The sequence below is a fragment of the Archocentrus centrarchus genome, chromosome 10 (assembly GCF_007364275.1).
Source record: "Archocentrus centrarchus isolate MPI-CPG fArcCen1 chromosome 10, fArcCen1, whole genome shotgun sequence".
Classification (NCBI taxonomy): domain Eukaryota; kingdom Metazoa; phylum Chordata; class Actinopteri; order Cichliformes; family Cichlidae; genus Archocentrus; species Archocentrus centrarchus.
In genome coordinates this window covers 16,316,681-16,328,032 of record NC_044355.1, presented here as the reverse complement: position 1 = coordinate 16,328,032, position 11,352 = coordinate 16,316,681, and the positions used below count along the sequence as shown (strand labels likewise).

Sequence of the window (11,352 nt, the reverse complement as noted above, 5' to 3'; positions counted from 1 at the left end):
GTCAGGTTGCACTGGTGTGGAGGATCCTATGAAACACATTTACTTTCATAAAAATCTGTAAATCTCAAAGAAAAGTGCTCATATCTAACAGTCAGTACAGGCTCATAAAGCACCTTGAGACAGCTTTTTGTGAAATGCTGTTATATAAGTCAAACTTAACTGATAAGATAAGAGTGTTTATTTGTCACATGCACAGTTATACACAGTACAATGCACAGTGAAATGTATTTTGTACCTGCAACCATATATACACACACATATAAATAAGAAGAATAAAAATAAAGTCAGTAATTCACATTATACACTATACTCTATATACTATACACTATACACACTTTTACATGGAATTATAGATTATATTTACATTGTGCAATAATAGTCCAGTTAGGGCTCAGAGTTGAGCAGACGGATGGCTTGTGGGTAAAAACTCTTCTTCAACCTTCTTCAACCTTCAACCAACTGAAATGAAAGAATTGTGACCACAAAAAAGATTTATTCTTACCCTTAGTCAAGATAAATTCATAAGCCCTCTGCATCTTCTCCAGGAAATTTCTTGTAGTAGAACTGGGGCCCAGATGGGTAATAACATCTGCTACCCACTTATTTGACACCTTATCTTTTTTGCCAATAAATAAAATGGGCTTGTAGCCGATAGCCTCAAGTTTCCGCACCTGAAATGAACAAAAACAGTTGGCACAGATTACTTAAACCCACCATTTTATTAGAGCACAATAATTGTTTATCTTTAGCAAAATATAGATAAAATACTGTTGCAAAATATAAACAGACATAGCTTATTTGACATATAATTAAAAAAAAACTTAAAATATAAGAAATTGTGAAATTTATGAAGACCATGTATGATGAGCTGCGCTAATATGCCAGTAACATCTTAAAACAGCTCATCCATTATACACGGATCAAAGTAGGAAGACGAGTAGCAGCAGGACTTTGCTTGTAAAGCCCAGATCATGTTGTGCTCATTCACAGTACTGATTATATGGAACAAATGGACCTCACTTAATGTATGAAAGATGAGGATTTTACTTACTGCAATACGGGCGCAATCAATTATCCGGCCAACATTTCGGTTTTTCAGGACAGCTTTCCCCCACTGACCATCCAGTGACTCCACCTTTTCTTTTAGTTTTTGTTTGGTGGACAGACTTCCGTAGCAGACAGAGCAGGTTTTTCTGCTTGCCTGATTGGGAGCCTGGCAAGATGCACAGGGCCTGAATTTGGGGCGTGTCATGTTGAGACAAAGAGTAACGCACACAAAAATAGGCAACTTAAGACTTAAACAGCCCACTGACAAACAAGTAAAACAGATGAAAAAAGATGAAGAGGTAAACAAAGACAGAGACAGGGACAACAGAAGGACTGACAAATAAGAGCAGCGACAGCAGTGAGGACAGAGAAACGAGACAGCCGTGGCTCTTAAAAGTGCCTTTGGGTGTTTTTCACAAACAGGAAGTAGGAAAGGATATTAAACTAGTGTCTGAGGTACCTGTTGAGGGAAAAAAGCATTCAGAATAGAAACAGCTTGCTTTTCAGTGTTCTCTTGATCGGTGTTGCCACACTGGGAGATTTTCTGGACTATTGGCTGGCAAAGACAGGTGGAGAGGATTTTGGGTGTTCTTTCCCAAGTTTGTCCTGCTTTTAAATTCAACAAGTAGGAAAACTGCATAAATCAATATGTACATTCAATTCTTATTGATCTGAACACACCCAGTCACTCAGCTGGCAAACTGTCAAAGCTTGATGCAGTTTAACAAGTTAGATTAAATCTACTTACTGCCCACTGATGTTTTACAGTGGGCTCTTGGTCAGCTGTTTATTTACTGTGTAATACTGAAAAGTTACAAATCAAAGTATGAATGAACCTGTATACATTATACATCTGGACAGATTTGATGCATCAACCCAATGTGGCAACACTGATCTGCATTAAACTCCTTAAACTTTACAAACTCTATAGCACTCAATGAGGGCACCCTGCGCGTTGATTAACGACGCGAGGGGGGTACCCAGCGCGTTTAGGAGTGACGCAGAGGGACCCTGCCCATATGTGACGAGTACGGAGTGTTGGCTCGGAGAGCTAGCTTTACGGCCTCTGTACACAACCTACTTAAGTGGCTGACCATTTATGCTTGTGTAGCTGGATTGTGTATGTTAATTACCTTGCGGTCCCATGCTGGTGTGCCGACTGGGACTTTTTTGGTCTTAAAAGTTGAAATTGAGGTTGTTGAGCATTTATTGGAAGCAAGAAGAAATGTTTTGTTGCAGTGAAGCTGCCATAGCATTGAACCAGCTCAGAGAGAGATATTTCACTCACTGTTCTCTGTAATTGTTCAAACTGCCTTGGTGGTGTAATTTTAGGTATTAAAATGTATGGCATCATATCTCATTTTCCATTGCAGGACTTGGTATTCTGTAATAGCTCAGGACCCTGACTGGAACAAAATGTAAATTCAGAAGAAGCAGTATTGATAATTTTGTAGTAGAAGCTGCCCTCATTCTATGTGAACATCTTGCTGTCTCTGTCCGAGGTCCTAAAACAACTAGCACAACAAGTTTCTTTTCTGAAATTGTTTTCATCTTTGATTACTGCTTCTACTCAGTTCTGGTACTGCTACAAGTACTATGCTGCTCCTGCTAGCAGTGATAATGATTTAAAACTTTAAATATCAAGTCATATGAATACTGGATTAGGAAAAGGAAAAGTAGAATTCCTTAAATGGGAGATACATGTCTTTTGTATGAAAAATTTTATTATAACTATATCATCTATATTACATTTCAGGTGCACAATTTTAACAGATGTCACAGGTATTAACACTTGTATCAAAAAAAATCACAAAATGATTCAGGGCAATCCCATTCTGTACATGTTTGTATATGTTAGCACCACAGTGATGTTAGAACTGGTGCTGAAACATGTAGCTTGGCATCATACTTAATCTTTTAATCCTGATACTCAAGTTTGTACATTGGTTATGGCATCAATAAAATAATACAACTGCAAGTACTCAGTATTCAGCAGTTTGACTATTTATTTATTTTTACGTCTGGTGAATAAATGTGGCTGTTTTAGAGAGTGTCGAGAATATTGAATGCAATTGTAAATAGATAGAAGCGACTCTTGGTGCCGCTGTGGGCTAGCACAAAAGTAACCCAAACATCTCCACCCACTCTTACTGCATTAATATCAGTTGTAATTGTTTAAAAGAATCCATTCGTTGCACGAATTCCATCGTGTTTCCTGCTGTTGGGATTTAAAATTTTTTTTTATTTTTTTAAATTTTTCTGGACTGCAATTTGTACAAGTCAGAAGTGTTTCTTTTCCGATAATGGGAAACAAAGGATTTTCGGCGCTAGGCCTGATCTTCTGGTATGCTTTCGTTATTGTAACGCTGCACTTCGTATATGGAGAGCTCAGCTATTCTTTTCCCGAAGAGATGAAGCGAGACTCATTTATTGGAAATATAGCAAAGGATCTCGGTCTTAATCTAATGACTTTATCTTCCCGGAAGGCTCGTGTTGATTTTGATAGGACTCGTAAGCGTTACTGTGACATTGATCTGAATGCGGGGTTTTTGATCACATCGGAGAGAATCGACAGAGAAAGCCTTTGCGGCAAGAAAGCCTCCTGTGTTGTCAAAGTGGATCTGGTGTTAGAAAATCCTTTAGAGCTCCATCGTGTAAGTCTTCATATTCAAGATGTGAACGACAACTCGCCAAAATTCAAAAAGAATTTGATTGAAATGGAAATAAGAGAGTCGGCTGACAAGGGTAACCGCTTCTCAATAGAGGAGGCCCATGACGCAGATATAGGTCAAAATGCTGTTCAAAGGTACAAGCTTCAAAAGAACGACAACTTCATTCTGGCTGTTGACAACAACAGAGTTGAACTCGTACTGGAAAATGCTCTTGATCGAGAACAACAAAAAGAGATTAATTTGCTCCTCACTGCTTTGGATGGTGGATCTCCTCAGAGATCAGGTACCGTAGTCATACGCGTCACTATACTGGATGCTAATGATAACGCCCCAGTGTTCAGCCAAGCCTTTTATGAAGCCAGTCTGCTTGAGAACTCTCCTCCAGATACAATAGTGATTAAAGTCAGTGCCACAGACGCAGATGAAGGAGTGAATGGAGATGTAACATATGACTTAAGTCATGTGTCTGACGACGATATAAATGTTTTTTCCATTGATCCCAAAACGGGAGAAATTACAGTATCCGGTATGATTGACTTTGAAGAAAGAAGTTCATTTGAAATGAGAGCAGAAGCTAAAGATAGTTTAGGACTAACGTCTTATGCCAAAGTGTTAATAGATGTTATTGATCTAAATGATAACGCCCCAGTTACATATCTAAAATCACTCACTGATCCCATACCTGAGAACGTGTCACCTGGTACAGAGGTTGGCATCATCAACGTGCAGGACAGCGACTCCGAAACTAACGGACAGGTCCGCTGCTCCATCCAGCAGGGTGTCCCTTTTAAGTTGGTTCCTTCTGTTAAAAACTATTATTCTCTGGTGACTACAGGACAACTGGATCGTGAACTAGTGTCTGATTACAACATTACAATCACAGCCACTGACGAGGGCTCTCCACCTCTGTCCTCCTCTAAAACTGTTCAGTTATCTGTAGCTGACATCAACGACAACCCACCTGTGTTTGAGGAACAGTCGTACAGCGCATATGTGAGTGAAAATAACAAACCTGGCTCCACTTTATGTTCCGTTAATGCTCGAGACCCCGACTGGAGACAAAACGGTACAGTGATTTATTCTCTGTTACCTGGTGAGGTGAACGGCGCCCCGGTGTCCTCCTATCTGTCTGTGAACGGAGACACAGGGGTGATCCACGCTGTGAGGTCGTTTGATTATGAACAGTTCAGGAATTTTAAAGTCCACGTGATGGCCAGAGACAACGGTTCTCCTCCTCTCAGCAGCAACGTGACCGTGAGTGTGTTCATCTCGGATGTGAATGACAACTCTCCTCAGATCCTGTACCCCTCCTCAGAAGGCAACTCTTTCATGACTGAGCTTGTCCCCAAAGCTGCACACGGAGGCTCTCTGGTGTCCAAAGTGATAGCGGTGGACGCGGACTCCGGACAGAACGCCTGGTTGTCCTATCATATAGTCAAATCCACTGATCCGGGACTTTTTACTATTGGTCTCCACAGCGGAGAGATCAGGACACAGCGGGACATTTCTGACTCTGACAGCATGAAACAGAACCTGATAGTGTCAGTGAAAGATAACGGACAGCCCTCTCTGTCTGCCACCTGTTCCATGTATTTACTGATTTCTGATAACTTGGCTGAGGTGCCAGAACTGAAGGATATTTCTTATGATGAGAAAAATTCCAAACTGACCTCTTACTTGGTCATAGCGCTGGTGTCTGTGTCCACCTTTTTTCTGACCTTCATCATCATCATCCTGGGTATGAGGTTCTGTCGCAGGAGAAAGCCCAGACTGTTGTTTGACGGAGCGGTCGCCATCCCCAGCGGTTATCTCCCTCCTAATTACGCAGACGTTGACGGCACAGGAACTTTACGCAGCGCTTACAATTATGACGCGTACCTGACAACAGGTTCTCGAACCAGTGACTTTAAGTTTGTGACATCATACACTGACAACACGCTGCCTGCTGACCAGACTCTGAAGAAAAGTCCATCAGACTTTGTTGATCCGTTCGAAGAAATTGTGGCATCTGAAGAGGTAGGAACCAATGCACTTCACAGTGCATTTTTACTGAATCTTTTTTTAAATGTCTGGCTAGTTGTATTGTGTGTTCATTAACTGAAATCAAATAAGCACTGTGATGGTGTTGATCGGACGTTTTGCAAAATGTATATATTACGGTTCACTGTGATTCTATAACATTTTCTTTAGAATTGTCTTATGTGACCGTATAGGAGTGGCTGTGGCTTAGGAGGTAGAGCAGGTCACGTATTAATCGGAAGATTGGCGGTTCGATTCCTTGCTGCTCCGGGTGCATGCTAAAGTATCCTTGGGCAAGAAACTGAACTCCAAGTTGCTCTCCGTCGCAAGCGTTGGAGTGTGAATGTGTGTGAATGATAGACAGTAAAAGCACTTGGCTTAGATACACATGGAAGTGCATGGATGAATGCAAACGTGCTGTATAAGAACTTTGAGTGCTCAGAGCCGAAAAGCGCTATATAAGAACTAGTGCATATAACTAAGTAAAGTAATGCATTACAATGGAGCTGATTCAGCCTTGTGTTTTTGAGCAGAAAACCCTGATAAAAGTACACCTTTGAGAAAAAAAAAATCGATTATGAAAGAAACAGACACAATATTAACACAAGCCACATTCAGTGAGTTTAACAAGTCTTTACTTTTACTGTGTTAAATATGAAAAATTTTATAAGGCTTCGCCAAGTTTAACTGATAGTAACTTTTCAGGAAGTGTAGTGAAAAACGACCTTCGGCACGCTGTCGCTTCAGGTTTAAGACAAAAATAATCTTTGTTTTTGTGAAACTATCGCTGACATTAACAGTCTTTCGGAACAAGTGCTACTACCCACGCTGAATATCACGGTAGTTCCTCGTGGTACTGAAACACTCTTCTGTTGTTCACGAACAGACTCCGGTTATTTTGCGCCTTGGCCATGTGTTAAGAATTTCAGTCATATTAATTGTTTTCACATGTAATGAGACGTGTGAATTGTTGTCACCTGATTGCCTCAATGTCCTGTCTCAAAATGGAGCGCTCCAACATCGTTGTGTATTTAAAAATATGCATCGCTGTTGTACCTAAAGCTTAGGTGGACTTATGTTTTTTCAACATTTAAACCATCTGCATTAGCATGTTTTTATTTTCTGCATATTTGCTGTTTAAAACAACTTTTAGAAGGAAAAGCGAAGGAAACACATCTGAGGATCTCAAACCAATTTTCGTTTATATTAAATGTTGTAGCGTGACAACAATCACATTTCATACTGAGTCAGTTACACTACATATATCACATGTATTCTAAATCCTAAAGATAGACGTGCCGTTAATTTAAATGTACCTCAGTAATACGGACTGATGTCTGTGAAAAACATATTTCATTCTGGTGTGAAGATTAAAGAGCAACTCGTGGTGTCGCTGTTGTCTGACAGGAAAAAAGGAGGCCTCCCCACTCCTCCCACTGTTGCATAGATATCAGATGCAATATGTCACGAGAAATTGTAACATTTCCAATTTGAAACCGCGAACATTGTTGCAGCGTATTCGATTATTGTTTATTTTGGACAGATTTTGCTTTGTTGCGTAAGCGAGTATTATTTTTTATTCGTAGACTGGAGATCTGTTTTTGTCAGGATGGGAGACAAAGGATTATCGGTCCTATGCCTGAGCTTCTGCTATGCACACTTCATTTTAACGCTGCACACCGCTTATGGAGATCTGAGTTATTCTTTTCCTGAAGAGATGAAACGAGACTCCATTATTGGAAATATAGCAAAGGATCTCGGTCTTGATCTGAGGACTTTATCTTCCCGGAAGACTCGTGTTAATTTTGAGGGGACTCATAAACGTTATTGTGATATTAATATGAGAACGGGGGAACTGATCACATCGGAGAGAATCGACAGAGAAAGCCTTTGTGGCAAGAAACCCTCCTGTGTTTTGAAAGTAGATTTGGTACTAGAAGGTCCTTTAGAGCTCCATCGTGTAAGTCTTCATATTCAAGATGTGAACGACAACTCGCCAAAATTCAGAGAAAATTTGATTGAAATGGAAATAAGCGAGTCGGCAGACAAGGGTAACCGCTTCTCAATAGAGGAGGCCCATGACGCAGATATAGGTCAAAATGCTGTTCAAAGGTACAAGCTTCAAAAGAACGACAACTTCATTCTGGCTGTTGACAACAACAGAGTTGAACTCGTACTGGAAAATACTCTTGATCGAGAGAAACAAAAAGAGATTAATTTGCTCCTCACTGCTTTGGATGGTGGATCTCCTCAGAGATCAGGTACCGTAGTCATACGCGTCACTGTACTGGATGCTAATGATAACGCCCCAGTGTTCAGCCAAGCCGTTTACAAAGCCAGTCTGCCTGAAAACTCTTCTCCAGATACAACAGTGATTAAAGTCAGTGCCACAGACGCAGATGAAGGAGTGAATGGAGATGTAACATATGACTTAAGTCATGTGTCTGACGACGATATAAATGCATTTTCCATTGATCCCAAAACGGGAGAAATTACAGTATCCGGTGTGATTGACTTTGAAGATATGAATTCTTATGAAATGAGAGTAATATCCAAAGATGGTTTGGGACTAACGTCTTATGCCCAAGTGTTAATAGATGTCACTGATGTAAATGATAACGCCCCAGTTATATATATGAATTCAATATTTAACTCTATACCTGAGAGCGTGTCACCTGGTACAGAGATAGGCATCATCAACGTGCAGGACAGCGACTCTGAGAATAACGGACAAGTCCGCTGCTCCATCCAGCAGGGTGTCCCCTTTAAGTTGGTTCCTTCTATTAAAAATTATTATTCTCTGGTGACCACAGGACAACTGGACCGTGAACTAGTGTCTGATTACAACATTACAATCACAGCCACTGACGAGGGCTCTCCACCTCTGTCCTCCTCTAAAACTGTTCAGTTATCTGTAGCTGACATCAACGACAACCCACCTGTGTTTGAGGAACAGTCGTACAGCGCATATGTGAGTGAAAATAACAAACCTGGCTCCACTTTATGTTCCGTTACTGCTCGAGACCCCGACTGGAGACAAAACGGTACAGTGATTTATTCTCTGATACCTGGTGAGGTGAACGGTGCCCCGGTGTCCTCGTATCTGTCTGTGAACGGAGACACGGGGGTGATCCACGCTGTGAGGTCGTTTGATTATGAACAATTCAGGAATTTTAAAGTTCAGGTGATGGCCAGAGACAACGGTTCTCCTCCTCTCAGCAGCAACGTGACCGTGAGTGTGTTCATCTCGGATGTGAATGACAACTCTCCTCAGATCCTGTACCCGTCCCCGGAGGGCAACTCGTTCATGACCGAGCTTGTCCCCAAAGCTGCACACGGAGGCTCTCTGGTGTCCAAAGTGATAGCGGTGGACGCGGACTCCGGACAGAACGCCTGGCTCTCCTATCATATAGTCAAATCCACTGATCCGGGACTTTTTACTATTGGTCTCCACAGCGGAGAGATCAGGACACAGCGAGACATTTCTCAATCTGACAGCATGAAACAGAACCTGATAGTGTCAGTGAAAGATAACGGACAGCCCTCTCTGTCTGCCACCTGTTCCATGTATTTACTGATTTCTGATAACTTGGCTGAGGTGCCAGAACTGAAAGATCTGTCTCAGAGTGGCAACAGTTCTAAACTGACTTCTTATTTGATCATCGCTCTGGTGTCTGTGTCCACCTTTTTTCTGACCTTCATCATCATCATCCTGGGTTTGAGGTTCTGTCGCAGGAGAAAGCCCAGACTGTTGTTTGACGGAGCAGTTGCCATCCCCAGCGGTTATCTCCCTCCCAATTACGCAGACGTTGACGGCACAGGAACTTTACGCAGCACTTACAATTATGACGCGTACCTGACAACAGGTTCTCGAACCAGTGATTTTAAGTTTGTGACATCATACACTGACAACACGCTGCCTGCTGACCAGACTCTGAAGAAAAGTCCATCAGACTTTGCTGATTCGTTCGAAGATATCAGAGTAACTGCAGAGGTAGGGTGAAATTAATTTTGCTCCCCACGTACATTTAGGTTAACTAAGTTTGTTTAATTTATGTCTGGCTGCATCATGCATTCATGCAGTTATGACTGAGAAACCTAAAACACCTTATAATATTGGTGAAGTGGACTTTCTTCAAAATATTGGGAAACATTTATTAAAAACTACTTTTTTTTTCTCTTAGTCTTTAGTGTGAGTATTTATGTATGTGGAATATAAATAGAATCCAATATTTTCTAGATTCTCTTTGTAGGAAAATCCATGCATCTTCGAAAAAGCATTTTACTAGAACGTTTTAAGAGAAAGTGAAATTTTGATGGTAGTAGGCGCAACAATGAAAACGGTTTTTTTTCACAGTCATACGAATATTTAGCTACTTTGAACGACGTCAAAGAAATATCAATGCTTCACACATGCGATACGATCAAATCCTGTTTTATTAATGAATTATAGAAATATGTCTTTTGTTTCTGAGGTAGAGGTTGTTCGCTCTTCGGTTGTAAGAATAAATTAATCATTAGTGTTAAAATGCCTCTCACTGACGTTGGTGCGTGAACCAAACTGAACAGGAGACAACACTCAAATTCTCTGCATCACCAAATGTCAAATCTCAAGGTACCTGTCCATGGTGCTGAAAGAATCCTAAGGCATTCATGAACTGCCGCAGCTGGAAACTTATTTTTACTCCTCAGACATGTGACCGGAAGTTTGTTATATTATTATATGTGTATAAAAAGTGTATAAAAAGAATAAATTAATCATTAGTGTTAAAATGCCTCTCGCTGACGTTAGTGCGTGAACCAAACTGAACAGGAGACAACATTCAAATTCTCTGCATCACCAAATGTCAAATCTCAAGGTACCTGTCTATGGTGCTGAAAGAATCCTAAGGCATTCATGCACTGCCGCAGCTGGAAACTTATTTTTACTCCACAGACATGTGACCGGAAGTTTGTGATATTATTATATGTGTATAAAAAGTGTGCTGTATTTAAAAAGTATAATTTTTTTTGGTCTCGCCTAACTGACTCACTTCGTTGTCATAATATTGAGCATCAATTACCGTTGTGTATTACAGAAGTATTTAAGTGTTCAAGACTTTGAAAGTGCCAGTTTAAAGTTAATGTGGCAGTCTTTTAGAGGTTCAAAAATAACTGTAGTTTTTTTTTTTTAATTTTATAGCATGTTTTCAGTACATATCACCATTTAGAAAGCACCCCCTCTCGAAAAACAAAACAAAACAGGGAAACAAAAAACAAAACAAAAAACAAAACAAAGCAAACACTACATATAGGATCTACACAAACCAAATCTCACTTAGTATAACTTCAATGTGACGCCGACGACACCTACATTTCATGCTGAGCGAATTACAATTTCTAGTCTTTGCGTTTTTAAAGTCATATGTTTGTTTGCAGTCCAGGATACCACATTTGTGTTTTGACTAAATTCAAAGATATTTGAAGCTCTTCCAACTGTGATTGAAACCGTTTTTGTATAGAAAATATTTAATTAGATATTACTGTGATATGTGAAAAATGACTCATGGTGTCGCTGTTGGCTGACAGAAAAACTGCCTCTCCAGTCCACCCACTACTACTTATATATCAGTGG

General features: G+C 40.4%; 1 protein-coding gene across 4 annotated transcripts in view; it reads left to right on the top strand.

The window, feature by feature from the left end:
* Positions 1 to 3,330: 3,330 nt before the first annotated feature.
* Positions 3,331 to 11,352, top strand: part of LOC115786625 (protocadherin gamma-C5-like) — a 365,072-nt gene continuing 357,050 nt past the window's right edge. The window contains exon 1 of one of the 4 annotated variants that reach the window (XM_030738900.1): positions 3,331 to 5,735. In XM_030738900.1, the coding sequence (XP_030594760.1) occupies positions 3,351 to 5,735 (2,385 nt within the window). In that variant the 5' untranslated portion in view covers positions 3,331 to 3,350. Of the gene's footprint in view, positions 5,736 to 7,284; positions 9,733 to 11,352 lie in introns of those variants that run through there. The other 3 variants (XM_030738919.1, XM_030738897.1, XM_030738920.1) reach the window with 3 other exon arrangements.